This window comes from Lutra lutra, chromosome 12 (genome assembly GCF_902655055.1).
Source record: "Lutra lutra chromosome 12, mLutLut1.2, whole genome shotgun sequence".
NCBI lineage: Eukaryota > Metazoa > Chordata > Mammalia > Carnivora > Mustelidae > Lutra > Lutra lutra.
In genome coordinates, this window is record NC_062289.1 from 69,073,419 (window position 1) to 69,093,382 (window position 19,964).

At 41.4% G+C, this 19,964-nt stretch overlaps 1 gene segment (V, D, J or C); it reads right to left on the minus strand.

Moving 5' to 3' along the window:
* Positions 1–11,864: 11,864 nt before the first annotated feature.
* LOC125081785 (immunoglobulin lambda variable 5-45-like) lies at positions 11,865–13,044 on the minus strand. The segment is given in 3 exon segments: positions 11,865–11,899; positions 12,537–12,851; positions 12,984–13,044. Coding segments are annotated over 3 exon segments (396 nt in total).
* Between the last annotated feature and the right edge of the window lie 6,920 nt (positions 13,045–19,964).

Genomic DNA, 19,964 nt, shown 5'->3' on the forward strand with positions numbered 1-19,964 from the left:
AAGATCTAACAATTTTAAATATCTATGCCCCTAACGTGGGAGCAGCCAACTATATAAACCAATTAATAACAAAATCAAAGAAACATATCGACAATAATAGTAGGGGAATTTAACACTCCCCTCACTGAAATGGACAGATCATCCAAGGAAAAGATCAACAAGGAAATAAATGCCTTAAATGACACACCGGACCAGAGGGACATCAGAGATATATTCAGAACTTTTCATCCCAAAGCAACAGAATACACATTCTTCTCTAGTGCACATGGAACATTCTCCAGAATAGATCATATTCTTGGTCCTAAATCAAGTCTCAACCGGTATCAAAAGATTGGAATCATTCCCTGCATATTTTCAGACCACAATGCTCTAAAGCTAGAACTCAATCACAAGAGGAAATTTGGAAAGAACCCAAATACATGGAGACTGAACAGCATCCTTCTAAAGAATGAATGGGTCAACCAGGAAATTAAAGAACAATTGAAAAAAATTCATGGAAACAAATGATAATGAAAATACAACGGTTCAGAATCTGTGGGACACAACAAAGGCAGTCCTGAGAGGAAAATATATACCGGTACAAGCCTTTCTCAAGAAACAAGAAAGGTCTCAGGTACACAACCTAACCCTACACCTAAAGGAGCTGGAGAAAGAACAAGAAAGAAACCCTAAACCCAGCAGGAGAAGAGAAATCATAAAGATCAGAGCAGAAATCAATGAAATAGAAACCAAAAAAAACAATAGAACAAATCAACGAAACTAGGAGCTGGTTCTTTGAAAGAATTAATAAGATTCATAAAACCCTGGCCAGACTTATCAAAAAGAAAAGAGAGAGGACCCAAATAAATAAAATCATGAATGAAAGAGGGGAGATCACAACGAACACCAAAGAAATACAGACAATTATAAGAACATACTATGAGCAACTCTACGCCAACAAATTTGACAATCTGGAAGAAATGGATGCATTCCTAGAGACATATAAACTACCACAACTGAACCAGGAAGAAATAGAAAGCCGGAACAGACCCATAACTAGTAAGTAGATTGAAACAGTCATCAAAAATCTCCAAACAAACAAAAGCCCAGGGCCAGACGGCTTCCCGGGGGAATTCTACCAAACATTTAAAGAAGAACTAATTCCTATTCTCCTGAAACTGTTCCAAAAGATCGAAATGGAAGGAAAACTTCCAAACTCATTTTATGAGGCCAGCATCACCTTGATCCCAAAACCAGACAAGGATCCCATCAAAAAAGAGAACTACAGACCAATATCCTTAATGAACACAGATGCAAAAATTCACACCAAAATACTAGCCAATAGGATTCAACAGTACATTAAAAGGATTATTCACCACGACCAAGTGGGATTTATTCCAGGGCTGCAAGGCTGGTTCAACATCCGCAAATCAATCAATGTGATACAACACATTAATGAAAGAAAGAACAAGAACCATATGATACTCTCCATAGATGCTGAAAAAGCATTTGACAAAGTACAGCATCCCTTCCTGATCAAAACTCTTCAAAGTGTAGGGATAGAGGGCTCACACCTCAATATTATCAAAGCCATCTATGAAAAACCCACCGCAAATATCATTCTCAATGGAGAAAAACTGAAAGCTTTTCCGCTAAGGTCAGGAACACGGCAGGGATGTCCGTTATCACCACTGTTTTTCCACATAGTACTAGAAGTCCTAGCCTCAGCAATCAGACAACAAAAGGAAATTAAAAGCATCCAAATCGGCAAAGAAGAAGTCAAATTATCACTCTTTGCAGATATGATACTATATGTGGAAAACCCAAAAGACTCCACTCCAAAACAGCTAGAACTTGTACAGGAATTCAGTAAAGTGTCAGGATATAATTCAATGCACAGAAATCAGTTGCATTTCTCTCCACCAACAACAAGACAGAAGAAAGAGAAATTAAGGAGTCAATCCCATTTACAATTGCACCCAAAACTATATGATACCCAGGAATAAACCTAACCAAAGAGACTAAGAATCTATACTCTGAAAACTATAAAGCACTCATGAAAGAAATTGAGGAACACACAAAGAAATGGAAAAATGCTCCATGCTCCTGGATTGGAAGAATAAATATTGTGAAAATGTCTATGCTACCTAAAGCAATCTACACATTTAATGCAATTCCGATCAAAGTACCATCCATTTTTTTCAAAGAAATGGAACAAATAATCCTAAAATTTATATGGAACCAGAAAAGACCTCGAATAGCCAAAGGAATATTGAAAAAGAAAGCCAAAGTTGTTGGCATCACAATTCTGGACTTCAAGCTCTATTACAAAGCTGTCATCGTCAAGACAGCATGGTACTGGCACAAAAACAGACACATAGATCAATGGAACAGAATAGAGAGCCCAGAAATGAACCCTCAACTCTATGGTCAACTCATCTTCGACAAAGCAGGAAAGAATATCCAATGGAAAAAAGACAGCCTCTTCAATAAATGGTGTTGGGGGAGGAGGAGTCAAGATGGCGGAGAAGTAGAAGGCTGAGACTACTTCGGGTAGCGGGAGATCAGCTAAATAGCTTATCTAAAGATTGCAAACACCTACAAATCCAATGGGAGATTGAAGAGAAGAAGAACAGCAATTCCAGACACAGAAAATCAACCACTTTCTGCAAGGTAGGACTGGCGGAGAAGTGAATCCAAAGCGACGGGAAGATAGACCGCGGGGGGAGGGGCCGGCGAGCGGCGGAGCAACGGAGCAAAATCAGGACTTTTAAAAGTCTGTTCCGCTGAGGGACATCGCTCCAGAGGCTTAACTGGAAGCCCAGGCGGGGTGAGCGCGGCCTCAGGTCCCGCAGGGTCGCAGAAGGATCGGGGGTGTCTGAGTGTCGCAGAGCTTACCGGTATTAGAACGGGGAAGCCGGCTGCAGAGACAGAGCCAAGGAGTGACTCTCAGCTCGGGGTTGCCTTGAACCGGTCGCAGGCTTGGTCAGCTCGGAGCGTGGCCGGAGGCCAGGGTGGCGGGCGACATTGGGCGCTGTTTTCTGAGGGCGCACTGAGGAGTGGGGCCCCGGTCTCTTGGCTCCTCCGTGCCGGAGACCGGAAGGCCGCCATCTTTATTCCCATCCTCCGGAACTCTACGGAAAGCTCTCAGGGAACAAAAGCTCCTGAAAGCAAACTCGAGCCGATTACTCAGCCCGGCCCCGGGTAAGGGCGGTGCAACTCCGCCTGGGGCAAAGACGCTTGAGAATCACACAACAGGCCCCTCCCCCAGAAGATCAACGGGAAACCCAGCCAGGACCAAGTTCACCTACCAAGGAGAGCGGCGGAATTCCAGAGGAGAAGAAAGCAAAGCACGGAACTCATGGCTTTCTCCCCATGAATTTTTAGCCTTGCAGTTAATTTAATTTTTTTTTTCTTTTTCAAATTTTTTTTCTTTTTCTCTTCTTCTGCTGAATTTTTTTTAACTCTTACCGTTTTCTTTTTTTAACGTTTTTTAAATAGTTTATCTAATATATATATATTTTTCCTCTTTTTATATTTTTTCTTTATCGGCTCTCTTTTTTTTAATAGTTTCTTTTTTTTTTTTTCTTTCTTTCTGAACTCCTTTTTATCCCCTTTCTCCCCCCTCACAATTCGGGATCTCTTCTGATTTGGCTAAAGCATATTTTCCTGGGGTTGTTGCCACCCTTTTAGTATTTTACTTGCTCCTTCATAAACTCTTATCTGGACAAAATGACAAGGCGGAAAAATTCACAACAAAAAAAAGAACAAGAGGCAGTACCAAAGGCTAGGGACCTAATCAATACAGACATTGGTAATATGTCAGATATAGAGTTCAGAATGACGATTCTCAAGGTTCTAGCCGGGCTTGAAAAAGGCATGGAAGATATTAAAGCAACCCTCTCAGGAGATAAAAAAGCCCTTTCTGGAGAAATAAAAGAACTAAAATCTAACCAAGTTAAAATAAAAAAAGCTATTAATGAGGTCCAATCAAAAATGGAGGCTCTCACTGCTAGGATAAATGAGGCAGAAGAAAGAATTAGCGATATAGAAGACCAAATGACAGAGAATAAAGAAGCTGAGCAAAAGAGGGACAAACAGCTACTGGACCACGAGGGGAGAATTCGAGAGATAAGTGACACCATAAGACAAAACAACATTAGAATAATTGGGATTCCAGAAGAAGAGGAAACAGAGAGGGAGCAGAAGGTATATTGGAGAGAATTATTGGAGAGAATTTCCCCAATATGGCAAAGGGAACAAGCATCAAAATCCAGGAGGTTAAGAGAACCCCCCTCAAAGTCAATAAGAATAGGTCCACACCCCGTCACCTAATAGTAAAATTGACAAGTCTTAGTGACAAAGAAAAGATTCTGAAAGCAGCCCGGGAAAAGAAGTCTGTAACGTACAATGGTAAAAATATTAGATTGGCAGCAGACTTATCCACAGAGACCTGGCAGGCCAGAAAGAGCTGGCATGATATATTCAGAGTACTAAATGAGAAAAACATGCAGCCAAGAATACTATATCCAGCTAGGCTATCATTGAAAATAGAAGGAGAGATTAAAAGCTTCCAGGACAAACAAAAACTGAAAGAATTTGCAAACACCAAACCAGCTCTACAGGAAATATTGAAAGGGGTCCTCTAAGCAAAGAGAGACCCTAAAAGTAGTAGATCAGAAAGAAACAGAGACAATATACAATAACAGTCACCTTACAGGCAGTACAATCGCACTAAATTCATATCTCTCAATACTTTCCCTGAATGTTAATGGGCTAAATGCCCCAATCAAAAGACACAGGGTATCAGAATGGATAAAAAAACAAAAACCATCTATATATTGCCTACAAGAAACTCATCTTAAACCCGAAGAAACCTCCAGGTTTAAAGTGAGGGGGTGGAAAAGAATTTACCATGCTAATGGACATCAGAAGAAAGCAGGAGTGGCAATCCTTAGATCAGATCAATTAGATTTTAAGCCAAAGACTATAATAAGAGATGAGGAAGGACACTCTATCATACTCAAAGGAACTGTCCAACAAGAAGATCTAACAATTTTAAATATCTATGCCCCTAACGTGGGAGCAGCCAACTATATAAACCAATTAATAACAAAATCAAAGAAACACATCGACAAGAATACAATAATAGTAGGGGATTTTAACACTCCCCTCACTGAAATGGACAGATCATCCAAGCAAAAGATCAACAAGGAAATCAAGGCCTTAAATGACACACTGGACCAGATGGACATCACAGATCTATTCAGAACATTTCATCCCAAAGCAACAGAATACACATTCTTCTCTAGTGCACATGGAACATTCTCCAGAATAGATCACATTCTTGGTCCTAAATCAAGTCTCAACTGGTATCAAAATATTGGGATCATTCCCTGCATATTTTCAGACCACAATGCTCTAAAGCTAGAACTCAATCACAAGAGGAAATTTGGAAAGAACCCAAATACATGGAGACTAAACAGCAACCTTCTAAAGAATGAATGGGTCAACCAGGAAATTAAAGAAGAATTGAAAAAATTTATGGAAACAAATGATAATGAAAACACAACGGTTCAGAATTTGTGGGACACAACAAAGGCAGTCCTGAGAGGAAAATATATACCGGTACAAGCCTTTCTCAAGAAACAAGAAAGGTCTCAGGTACACAACCTAACCCTACACCTAAAGGAGCTGGAGAAAGAACAAGAAAGAAACCCTAAACCCAGCAGGAGAAGAGAAATCATAAAGATCAGAGCAGAAATGAATGAAATGGAAACCAAAAAAACAATAGAACAAATCAACGAAACTAGGAGCTGGTTCTTTGAAAGAATTAATAAGATTCATAAACCCCTGGCCAGACTTATCAAAAAGAAAAGAGAAAGGACCCAAATAAATAAAATCATGAATGAAAGAGGGGAAATCACAATGAACACCAAAGAAATACAGACAATTATAAGAACATACTATGAGCAACTCTACGCCAACAAATTTGACAATCTGGAAGAAATGGATGCATTCCTAGAGACATATAAACTACCACAACTGAATCAGGCAGAAATGGAAAGCCTGAACAGACCCATAACCAGTAAGGAGATTGAAACAGTCATCAAAAATCTCCAAACAAACAAAAGCCCAGGGCCAGACGGCTTCCCGGGGGAATTCTACCAAACATTTAAAGAAGAACTAATTCCTATTCTCCTGAAACTGTTCCAAAAAATAGAAATAGAAGGAAAACTTCCAAACTCATTTTATGAGGCCAGCATCACCTTGATCCCAAAACCAGACAAGGATCCCAACAAAAAAGAGAACTACAGACCAATATCCTTGATGAACACAGATGCAAAAATTCACACCAAAATACTAGCCAATAGGATTCAACAGTACATTAAAAGGATTATTCACCACGACCAAGTGGGATTTATTCCAGGGCTGCAAGGCTGGTTCAACATCCGCAAATCAATCAATGTGATACAACACATTAATGAAAGAAAGAACAAGAACCATATGATACTCTCCATAGATGCTGAAAAAGCATTTGACAAAATACAGCATCCCTTCCTGATCAAAACTCTTCAAAGTGTAGGGATAGAGGGCACATACCTCAATATTATCAAAGTCATCTATGAAAAACCCACCGCAAATATCATTCTCAATGGAGAAAAACTGAAAGCTTTTCCGCTAAGGTCAGGAACACGGCAGGGATGTCTGTTATCACCACTGCTGTTCAACATAGTACTAGAAGTCCTGGCCTCAGCAATCAGACAACAAAAGGAAATTAAAGGCATCCAAATCGGCAAAGAGGAAGTCAAACTATCACTCTTCGCAGATAATATGATACTCTATGTGGAAAACCCAAAAGACTCCACTCCAAAACTGCTAGAACTTGTACAGGAATTCAGTAAAGTGTCAGGATATAAAATCAATGCACAGAAATCAGTTGCATTTCTCTACACCAACAACAAGACAGAAGAAAGAGAAATTGAGGAGTCCATCCCATTTACAATTGCACCCAGAACTATGGGATACCTGGGAATAAACCTAGCCAAAGAGACTAAGAACCTATACTTAGAAAACTATAAAGTACTCATGAAAGAAATTGAGGAAGACACAAAGAAATGGAAAAATGTTCCATGCTCCTGGATTGGAAGAATAAATATTGTGAATGTCTATGCTACCTAAAGCAATCTACACATTTAATGCAATTCCTATCAAAGTACCATCCATTTTTTTCAAAGAAATGGAACAAATAATCCTAAAATTTATATGGAACCAGAAAAGACCTCGAATAGCCAAAGGAATATTGAAAAAGAAAGCCAAAGTTGGTGGCATCACAATTCCGGACTTCAAGCTCTATTACAAAGCTGTCATCGTCAAGACAGCATGGTACTGGCACAAAAACAGACACATAGATCAATGGAACAGAATAGAGAGCCCAGAAATGGACCCTCAACTCTATGGTCAACTCATCTTCGACAAAGCAGGAAAGAATGTCCAATGGAACAAAGACAGCCTCTTCAATAAATGGTGTTGGGAAAATTGGACAGCCACATGCAGAAAAATGAAATTGGATCATTTCCTTACACCACACACGAAAATAGACTCAAAATGGATGAAGGATCTCAATGTGAGAAAGGAATCCATCAAAATCCTCGAGGAGAACACAGGCAGCAACTTCTTTGACCTCAGCCGCAGCAACATCTTCCTAGGAACATCACCAAAGGCAAGGGAAGCAAGGGCAAAAATGAACTTTTGGGATTTTATCAAGATCAAAAGCTTTTGCACAGCAAATGAAATAGTGAACAAAACCAAAATACAACTGACAGAATGGGAGAAGATATTTGCAAATGACATATCAGATAAAGGGCTTGTGTCCAAAATCTATAAAGAACTTAGCAAACTCAACACCCAAAGAACAAATAATCCAATCAAGAAATGGGCAGAGGACATGAACAGACATTTCTGCAAAGAAGACATCCAGATGGCCAACAGACACATGAAAATGTGCTCCATATCACTCGGCATCAGGGAAATACAAATCAAAACCACCATGAGATATCACCTCACACCAGTCAGAATGGCTAAAATTAACAAGTCAGGAAATGACAGATGCTGGTGAGGATGCGGAGAAAGGGGAACCCTCCTACACTGTTGGTGGGAATGCAAGCTGGTGCAACCACTCTGGAAAACAGCATGGAGGTTCCTCAAAATGTTGAAAATAGAACTACCCTATGACCCTGCAATTGCACTGCTGGGTATTTACCCTAAAGATACAAACATAGTGATCTGAAGGGGCACGTGCACCCGAATGTTTATAGCAGCAATGTCTATGATAGCCAAACTATGGAAAGAACCTAGATGTCCGTCTACAGACGAATGGATAAAGAAGATGTGGTATATATACACAATGGAATACTATGCAGCCATCAAAAGAAATGAAATCTTGCCTTTTGCGACGACGTGGATGGAACTAGAGGGTATCATGCTTAGCGAATAAGTCAATCGGAGAAAGACAACTATCATATGATCTCCCTGATATGAGGGAGAGGAGATGCAACATGGGGGGTTGAGGGGATAGAAGAGTAAATGAAACAAGATGGGATTGGGAGGGAGACAAACCATAAGTGACTCTTAATCTCACAAAAAAAACAGAGGGTTGATGGGGGGAGGGGGTTGGTAGAGGGGGGTGGGGTTATGGATATTGGGGAGGGTATGTGCTATGGTGAGTGCTGTGAAGTGTGTAAACCTGGCGATTCGCAGACCTGTACCCCTGGGGACAATAATATATGTTTATAAAGCTGTAAAAAAAAAAAAAAAAAAAAAAAGAAAGGATGAATACCCAACTTTTGTAGCAATATGGACGGGACTGGAAGAGATTATGCTGAGTGAAATAAGTCAAGCAGATAGAGTCAATTTTCATATGGTTTCACTTATTTGTGGAGCATAACAAATAGCATGGAGGACAAGGGGAGATGGAGAGGAGAAGGGAGTTGATGGAAATTGGAAGGGGAGGTGAACCATGAGAGACTATGGACTCTGAAAAACGATTTGATAATTTTGAAGGGGTTGGGGTGGGAGGTTGGGGGCACCATGTGTTGGGTATTGTAGAGGGCACTGATTGCATGGAGCACTGGGTGTGGTGCAAAAATAATGAATACTGTTATGCTGAAAATAAAATTAAAAAAAATTTAAAAAAAAAGTGAAATATGGTTCTTCTGTGTGTCCTCTATGAAAGCACCATAGGAGATGGTCAACAACACAGCCCTCCCAGGATATAGACAGGAATGCTCAGGCATGAGAGGAGACACCAGGTTTGAATGGGTCTCCTGCACCAGACACTGGTTTAATCCTGGTGGCAGTGTACATTTGGGGACATAGGCTGAGAGTCTCAAGGACATCACTTAGTCTCATGATCCAGAAATTCCTAGATTCAGTCTCATGATCCAGAAATTCCTAAGCCCTCTGTCCTCAGTCTGAGATATATTTTAATGACTCATTTTATGACTCATAGAAATGATCCATTTCTAGTCCATCAATGTACTAGACATGGTTGCAGTCATGCTATAAAGATTAGCACAATTATTTTTCCAATGATGTTATCTAAGCCATTCTGCTCTGATAAGGGCAGAATGTGTGTGTGTGTGTGTGTGTGTGTGTGTGTGTTTGTGTGTGTGTGTGTGTGTGTATTTCTATGTAGCATCTCTCACTTAACATACAACTGTATATCTTATTCATACAAATGCTAATGGCTCCTTCTGAACTACATATAAAATATCTGATCACTGCCTTTCATAATAAGTAAGATTAAAACTGAACATGTTCCTACAATCTTCACAAATTTGTTTTTCTCCTTGCAGCACTAAGTATTTGGAGCTTCCTGATACTTAGCTGTTGTTCAGTAAATACTTTTGAATTAAAGCAAATAAATCAGCAAATGAAAAAATACAAATATCCACCTCCTTTAACTTATGCCCAAAAAGGTCTCTCAAGCTTCATTAGGACCATTACCATCAACACAAATTCTTTTTTTTTTAAGATTTTATTTATTTATTTGACAGAGAGAAATCACATGTAGGCAGAGAGGCAGGCAGAGAGAGAGGAGGAAGCAGGCTCCCCGCTGAGCAGAAAGCCCGATGTGGGGCTCGAACCCAGGACCTGGGATCATGACCTGAGCCGAAGGCAGCGGCTTAACCCACTGAGCCACCCAGGCGCCCCCCCATCAACACAAATTCTGAACCACAGACATGGGTATCATCTTAGAAACATTTTTATACCTCACACACAATCTCCAAGTATTTTTTTTTTCAAAGACCTTATTATTATTTTTTTTTTTTGACACAGAGAGATCACAAGTAGGCAGAGAGGCAGGCAGAAAGAGAGAGAGAGGGAAGCATGCTCACTGCTGAGCAGAGATCCAGATGAGGGACTCGATCCCAGGACCCTGAGATCATGACCCGAGCTAAAGGCAGAGGCCCAACCCACTGAGCCACCCAGGTGCCCTCCTAGTAATTCCTAAATCCAATGCTCTCCATGACAAAACAAAAACAAAACAAACAAACAAACAAACATAAAACATTAAAATATCCCTGTTACCCAGAGAAATCTATACATTCAATGCATTTCCTATGAAAATTCCAGTGACATAATTCTCAGAAATAGAAAAAATATATATATTGAATTTTGTATAGACCCAGAAAAGATCTTAAATTGCCCAAACATCTTGAGAAAGAACAAACCAGGATATGCCATACTTCCTGCTTTCAAATTATATTATAACGCTTTAGTACTGAAAACAATATCATATTGGCATAGAGACACACAGATAAATTCCACAGAATTAAAACAAGGAGCAAACAAACAAATAGAAGTTCCCTTTGACCATCAGGGAGGACCTAACCTGATAACAGGGCCTTTGTGAGGTCTCTGGAGAAGAGCTGACATGGATATTGGAGGGGATTCAGATAGTGATATGCATGACTCATATAGCAGATGCCCAAATGAGATCCTCATGTTCTCTCTGGTGATTCATGGCACACTACGGGACACAAAGCTAGAATGACTGGGCACTGTGCAGTGGGCACATTGAAACCTATGCCATGGCAGGCACAGTGCATCCACATGATCAAACTGGGGTAGGAAGCACAGCCCAAAGAATGCTCCCACCTGGGACAGGCCACATCTGCCAAAAGCCCCCATCAATGCTGCTCTCTGCTCCCTGCTGCTTCCTGCATTGGCATGGGCTCCTGGAGCCCTGGCTTCTTGGCCAGATCCAGGATACACATCCCCCTATTGGGTACATGGTTACTGCTTGGGATGATGAAGATTCTAGAAATGGCTAGTTGTGATGGGTACTCAACACTGGAAGTATACCCAGTATCTCTGAATTGCATATTAAAGAGTGATTGAAACAGTAATTTTCTGTTATGTATGTTTTTAAAAATATTTTATGCATTTATTTAGAGAGTGAGTGCAAGTCAGAGAGAGCATGAGAAGGGAGACAGTCAGAGACAGAAGCAGACTCCCTGCGGAGCTGGGAGCCCATGCAAAAATCGATCCCTTGACTCCGGGACCATGACCTGAGCTGAAGGCAGTTGCTTAACCAACTGAGCCACCCAGGTGTCCCTGTTAGGTATATTATAATAATTATACATTATTAGTTGACAATCAGATTATATTTAAGAAGTTGTAGGCAAGCAAATATCCTTTACATCGTTACATGTGTTACCTTATTCTAAATCATCCTCATTATTAAAAATGTGCGGGAGTTTTTTTGTTTGTTTGTTTGTTTGTTATTTTTCCTTTATATTTCACATATAAATAAGAAAAAAAATCATAATTTTTCTTTCCCCGTAGGCCTTATTTCACTTAGGGTAATTTCTTGCAGGTCAACCCTTGTTGTCACAAATAGCAGAACGTATTCCTGGAAAGGCTCATGGGGTGGAGAACCTTATGCACAGGTGGGGGTCATCATGTTCATGGTGCTGCATTGCCCCCATACTGTTTGGATCACTAACAAACCTTATCATGGCAAGAAAGAGGAGGAGGACACAGTCAGTACCTCTGGGCTCAGGAAATCTGCTGCAGGGATTATTGGCCCTGACAGTGCCAGCTATGTGTCCCTCACATCTGTAGGATCTAGTTCACTCACCTTTCCTAGAGCAGGCTTAGGATTTCATAGCAGGGCTGGAGACTTCCCCTTTCCCCACAAGCCCCACTGAGAGATCTGTGAACAGAGATTCAAAGTTCTTCCCAAGGCTAACCACCCTCTCCTGACGTCACAGTGAAATGATAGAATCCAGCATCTGTTCCAAGTCAGTTGTGCCCCCAGAATGCCTCCTGTTCTGAGCCCTTACTCGCCACCAAACTTAGCACATTGTTCCTGAGACACAGAGCTACTCTGCCAGTCCTGAGCACAGGAGCATGGAGGGAATGAGGGTCCTTCCAAGTACAGTCACTGTGTACTCTAGTTATTTTAATTTGAAAGAGAGTCAGAGTGCAAGGTTCTGAGAAGGCTGAGGTATTTGTCCCACTTCCCCATCTGTGTGTGTCACTATGACCAGCACCACTGTGCCAGACTGCACAGTAATAGTCAGCCTCGTCTTCAGGCTGCAGCCCAGAGATGAGCAGAAGCCCTGCATTGGCCGAGGTGTCCTTGGAGCCAGAGAAGTGACTGGGAATCCCAGGTCCCAGCTGGGTACTTGAGGAGTAGTACAGGAGATACCGGGGAGGGGTCCCTGGCTTCTGCTGGTACCAGTATATGGTATAGCTGCCAACACTGAAGCCACTGCTCAAGGTGCAGGTGAGTCTGGCTGTTGTTCCCGGAGATGCAGAGAGTGAGGACGGCTGGGTCAGCACAGGCTGGGACAAAGATCCTGCAAATACAGACACTCATGGGTGATGGAATTATAAGTGGGAAAAACAAAACAAACAAACAAAAAAGCCCCAAAATGCTGAAAATGGAAAATATCATATGGGGCCCCCTGTGTCCCTAAGTCTTTCCCAACCTGTGCAGTGAGACAGGAGCATGAGAAGGACAGGAATCCAGGCCATGGTGACACAGACTCTGATCCCCACTATGGGCTGGTCTGCCCCAGGCCTCCTTTTCTCCTCTACCCTGTGCCACAGGCAGGGCTGTCCATGCAAATGTGGTCCACCCAGTGTCAGCCTAGCCCCTCACTGAGCCCTTGTGATGGATCTCAGTTCACACCACACATTCAGGAGGATGGTGTTTGGTTTCATCCCCTAGGAAGCACCTGCTGAGACCACATACAGCTCCCTCTCAGGGGACTCTGCCAGAGCAGAGAAGACACAGCTGCTGAGTCCCCATCAAGGAGAGCAGGTCTCAGTCCCCTGTTCATTTCCCTTGAGTGAATGTACCCCAGTAAACATCTGTATAGGGATCACAGGGCAGTCCCACATCTCCTCCTGCTGGTCACAGGTTGCAGCAGTCCCAGTATCCCCAAAACCCTGATTGCCCAGCTGATTTCTGCAGCTCCTCAATTCTCTGTGTATACACACATCTATTGTACAATTCTTAGTACGTTTCTCCTGCTCTCTGAAAGTACATCATTCCAAGGGTCTATAGTAAGCCATGACGGCTTAAGACAAAGAACAATGAACATTAATTTATATGCACAAACTTGCATGTTCCAGACTCAAAAATACTTTCTTAGGCTTCTCTTATACATAAGGGCACATTTTTCTGTCAGATGCGCAAAAATAAATGGAGACAAAGCAAATATGATAACATACACAGTTCAAAGTGCTGGTGTCCTGATACTGAGCTGCTGGGTGTAGTTCCCAGGGAAGGAGCTGGGTGGCTCCCCTCCTGCTTTCTGAGTGGTGCACAGTTTCGTAAAGTCTCCCAGAAAAATAAATGCTGAAGGTTAGTTTGGATTTTCTTTCTTTTTTTTTTTTTTCATATGAAACTGAAAAGCATCTTCAGATTTCCTTTATCAGTAAAAGCAGGTACTTATATAAGTGTTTCATAAAAGCTAAGTGGTGTAAAGAGAATTTTCAATGGTTGGGGACAGCTATACGATGATTCTAATGCTTGTGCTTGCTTCCTGTAAGTTCTCTCTCCTGGAGGAGGCTTGGTCCATGGGATGTGTAAATATGTGCATATATAATTAGTTAGAGGACATTCTAGAAAATGCTGAATGACACACCTGTGCATTAGGTCAGGTGATACAGAGCTGGGGTGAGTGAAACACCTGATCTGCTTTGAAGAAAGCATATGGGCTGTTTCTAGAAAAAGCATAGACAGAAAATCTTGTAGGAATACACATGCTCAGTGTCATATTCTAAAGAGGACAATGAAGAAAACATTTCAAAACATGCATTGAAAACTATAGTGGGAGTTTCATTTGATTCAATGATGGGTAAAAATAAATAAATAAATACATACATACATACATACATATAATGGCTTTTGTTGGCTTCATTAAAATTTACCTACCAAAAGTGTAATATATACTACCACTGCATCAAAAACTAATGATGTATTCTATGGTGACTAACATAACAGAATAAAAAATTAAAAAAAAATAAAATGAGTATACATATATATATATTATGTTCTCTATATATATATGATAACTCTATATATATACACACATATGTATATACATATACATGTATATATATATGTATATACATATATATGTGTGTATAAATATGTGTGTGTGTGTGTGTGTGTGTGTATAAATTTTAAGAATTGAGTTTATATTCCCAATTTTTGGATTCTACTTATATGTGTAATACATTTCTTGACAGGAGTTTGTTTTAGGTGTCATAAATTTTCTTTATTTAAAAAAAATCCCTATCTATAGTTTTTCTGCTTTGTCATAGTTCAGGAGAAGTTAAATGTGGCTGTTAGTATATTCCAGATGTTTTCAATGTCTGAGCAATTGCATCCATGAACCTTCCCTTCCTCAATGTCCCACGGATCCAACTCAGCTTTCAGTGCTTAAGTATTCTCCAACACCTATCTTAAAAGGCATTCTACTAAATTCCTGTGATGAGGACCATCAGCTTCCCTCAGATACTGTGTCCTAAAGGCAGGCAGAAGGATCTTCCTGACTGAGCTCAGCCAGGCTCCTCTCCTAATGACTCTCCCACTGCTCTTGACAAAAAACACAAACCCTTCCTTCCCCAAAGTGATCTTCATGCTCTGGCCCCACCCACCATAAAGCCCCACCCCTTGCTCTCTGACTCCCAACTTCCCTTCTTTCCTGTTACTTCAAAACCATTAATTTGGGGCACGTGGGTTGCTCAGTGAGTTAAGGCCTCTGTCTTTGGCTCAGGTCATGATCCCAGGGTCCTGGGATCGGGCCCTGCATCAGGCAATCTACTCAGTGGGGTGACTGCTTCCCCTGCTCTCCTTCTGCTTGCCTTTCTGCCTACTTGTGATCTATGTTTGTCAAATAAATAAAATCATTAAAAAATAAAAAAAAATACCCTTAATTTCAAACCCTTCCCTGGTCTCCAGTCCATGTCCCATGTCTCTCTCAGTCCCTGGGGAAATGGGTTTTCACTTGTGATCATAAAGAAAACATATATTTTGTCAACTCTGAGTGGCACTCAGTGGCTCATCATTACTTGATATACACAAATCATCACAGATGGCCAAAGAGAATCTATAATACAAATACATACAAACACACACACACACACACACACACACACACACACACATACATATATATAATGTGTGTTTTTGTGTGTGTGTCTGTATTCAGGAGAGGATAAATAAATAAAATATATAGATACATTTTTATATATTCAAGTTAAAATGTAGACAATAGATTATTAGACAAAGAACAGCCTTCACCCATATCCAACACTAGGTCACGGATATGACTCATTTTGACTATCTCATCCCTTTTCCTCCCTTGTTCTACTCCCTTCCTGAACATGACTTCTTTCCCAAACATTCCATCATCCATGTATGGTATATGAATCTCATGAAATTTAACATGTTACCCATATGTTCAATGTCCCAAAAGCTTTGTGCAAAAAAATCAGGGATGACTTGGGGACTTCTTCAATATCAAAAGCTTCCGCACAACAAAGGAAACAGTCAAGAAAACAAAGAGGCAACCCACGGAATGGGAGAAGATATTTGCAAATGAAAGTACAGTCAAAGGTTGATATCCAGTATCTATAAAGAACTTCCCAAACTCAACACACACAAAAAAGATAATCATATCAAAAAATGGGCAGAAGATATGAACAGACACTTCTCCAATGAAGAAATATAAATGGCTATCAGACACACGAAAAAATGTTCATCATCACTAGCCATTAGGGAGATTCAAATTAAAACCACATTGAGATACCACCTTATACCAGTTAGAATGGCCCAAATTAGCAAGTCAGGAAACAATGTGTGTTGGAGAGGATGTGGAGAAAGGGGAACCCTCTTCCAACGTTGGTGGGAATGCAAGTTGGTGCAGCCACTTTGGTGAACAGTGTGGAGATTCCTCAAGAAATTACAAATAGAGCTTCCCTATGACCCTGCAATTGCACTACTGGGTATTTACCCCAAAGATACAGATGTCATGAAAAGAAGGGCCATCTGTACTCCAAAGTTTATAGCAGCAATGGCCATGGTCACCAAACTGTGGAAAGAACCAAGATGCCCTTCAACGGACGAATGGATAAGGAAAATGTGGTCCATATACACTATGGAGTATTATGCCTCCATCAGAAAGGATGAATACCCAACTTTTGTAACAACTTGGATGGGACTGGAAGAGATTATGCTGAGTGAAATAAGTCAAGCGGAGAGAGTCAATTATCATATCATATTTCACTTATTTGTGGAACATGACAAATAACATGGAGGACATAGAGAGATGGAGAGGAGAAGGGAGTTGAGGGAAATTGCAAGGGGAGGTGAACCATGAGAGACTATGGACTCTGAAATACAATCTGAGGGTTTTGAAGGGACGGGGGTTGGGAGTTTGGGGTAGCCAGGTGGTGGGTATTAAGGAGGGCACGTATTGCATGGAGCACTGGGTATGGTGCAAAACAATGAATACTGTTACGCTGAAAAGAAATAAAAGAAAAGAAAAGAAAAGAAAGAAAAAGAAAAAAGAAAATAATTAATATAATCTACTTTTTTTCTTTCTTTTCTTTGCCTTTTTTTTTTTTTTTTTTTTTTTTTGAGAATGGTATATCCTTGGAGTCATATGTAGTGCAGCCATTTCAGGTTGCCTTCTTTTTTTTTTAAGATTTTATTTATTTATTTGACAGAGATCACAAGTAGGCAGAGAGACAGGCAGAGAGAGAGAGGAGGAAGTAGGCTCCCTGCTGAGCAGAGAGCCTGATGCGGGGCTCGATCCCAGGACCCTGGGATCATGACCTGAACCGAAGGCAGAGGCTCTAACCCACTGAGCCATCCAGGTGCCCCTTCAGGTTGCCTTCTTAAACACTGAGCAAAATACATCTAATATGCACTCTATGTCTTTTCATGGCTTGAAGGCTCAGATCTTCTTAACATTGATCAATAGTTTGTTGTTTGGTTACACACCAATTTATTTAGCCATCGCTTCTGGAAAGTCATCTCAGTTGACTGCTTCCAGGTTTGGACAGTTATAAATTAAGCAGCGTCAAAATCCTTATGCAGGATTATTGTTCACATTGTTTTGAACTCCTTTTGGTAAATACCAAGAGGTATGGTTGGTGGATTGTTCAGGTTAGAATGTGTTTACTTTTAACAAGACTGTCAAGCCCTTTCCCCAAGTGACTGTACAAACTGTATTCCCATCAGTAATGAAAGAGAGTTCCTGTCACTACAATTCCTCAACAGCCTTTGGTTTCTCTGTGTTTGGATTTTATCCTTTCTCCTTGATATATAACACTATCTCATTGCTGTTTCACTTTACAGTTCTCTACTGATATATAATGTTGAACATATTTTCTCAAGTGTGTTTTCCATCTGTATGTCATCTTTGTTCAGATGATTTGAATTTTTCCTTAGATTTTTTCTTCTTTTCTTTCTTTCTTTCTTTTTTTAAAATATTTTATTTATTTATTTGACAGAGAAAGACACAGGGAGAGAGGGAACACAAGCAGAAAGAGAAGGAGAAGCAGGCTTCCCACTGAGCAGGGAGTCTGATTTGGGGCTTGGTCCCAGGACCCTGGGGTCATGATCAGAACCAAAGGCAGATATTTAACAACTGAACCAATCAGGCACCCCTTAGATGCTTTATGATTCGAAGGCTTATTTTTTAAAATAAAATAATAGATATTTCCTTAAATCACTTTCAATTTGAAGTAGAAAAAAATGTGCAAAAAGAAGCTTCTGTCTAATATTTCCTCATTATTGCAATCCTTTGCTACATAAAGATATGTGTGACAGTTATGTTGTGACTTCCCTGAAATAAGGAGAGACATACCCAAATTTAATATTTACTCCCCAGAGCTACAGGGATGGTGGTGCACAAGCCTTTCTCTTATTCTCTGAAATCCTGACATGGAGATGGAGCTCAGACTGAAGAGCCAGAGGGAAGCATTGAAGCTTGAGGGACACAGAAGCAGACAGAAGAAGAGGAGTGTGTGTGGGGTGTTGACAGGGAGAGTCTGTAGGATCTGGTCCAAGTTCATGTCTATCTGGTTCAGAAAGAGGAGAGTGTGTTTGTGGCCACAGTTATTGTCAATATTGGTCTCTCTGCTGCGTGGGAACCCAGCTTCTCCTCTGTCTGTTGTTCCCCCTGTTTGCACTTTCTCTCTCTCTCTCTCTCTCTCTCTCTCTCTCTCTCTCTCTCTCTCTCTCGCACTCTCTACAAATAAATAAATAAAATATTTGAAAAAGTCAGAGAGGTGTTTTAACCCCTCAAGAATAACACTGAAAGTTACAAGGCAATGAACCATAACTTCTTTGAGGGAAAGTTATTTCCTAAAAATTAAAACAAACAAACAAACTAACTAACCAAAAAATGATCCCCATGCTCCAGGGTGTGAGCTCATCACAGTTACTGGCCTCAGCTACTTGTCCACCATGTCGTCCCTCTGCAGCCTCTACCTGTGATGGTGCTGCCAGGTGTGGGACCTCAGGCTGCATTAGCTACTGGCCAGAAGGAGATGGCATCTGTTGTGTCTGGGAGGCTGTTGGCTGCTGACATCCATGGGGATGTGGGGCCTGGTGCAGCTGCAAGACCTGGAGGAGCTGGAAGAGCTGGGATTGACTAGCTGACCTGGGACCATCCCAAGGTCTCCAAGTACTTCTCCCAGAACCTGCCCTGCAGTCTCCTCACCAAGTTGGGCAGGTCCTCCATCCACTGGCAAATGGAGCTTACAAACTCTGGGCAGGAAGGATATCTTCTCCAGGCCCTGCCCTTAAGGGATATCTCTAGCCCTTGGCTTGCACCTGAGGTCTTCAAATCCAGTGAAAGCCCTTCCCAAGGCATCTCTTGGCCCCACCCATGTCCCAGCCCTCAGTGCACTCACATACAAGTTCTGAATGCAACTGCAGACTTCTGCCTGCCCAAGGTGTCTGCACCTCATGTCCTTCTTTCACCACAATAGAGCCACCTCCATCTTTCCTCCACCTGCTGGGGGTTGGGGCTTGTCCTAGGGGTCTCTTTGAGCTCTACTGAAATCCAGCCTCACTGCCTTCCCTGCCACACCCAGATCTCTCTCCTTGCTGTCCCATTTCATTCAGAGCCCAGAGGGATTGAGGGGAGCTGGGTCTCCAGGATACATGGGCCAAAAGAGACCGAGGGCATCCTGAGTCTTCCCCATTGCACCAAGCCTGGAGCCCTTGGAGAGCTGTAAAGCAGAACAGGCTACCCCCAAAGCCATGGCCAGCCAAGGAGCCCAAGTTCCAAGGGCCCTTACCCCACCTCATATCAGCCTGACACAAGACACCTCCCCTTTTCCTTGATACTGTAGGAGGCAGCCCCCTGCTCGCTCCATCACCACCTGCAGTCCTACAGTTCCTTGGGCCAGGCTAGGGAAGAACTGTGTTTGAGGGAGGA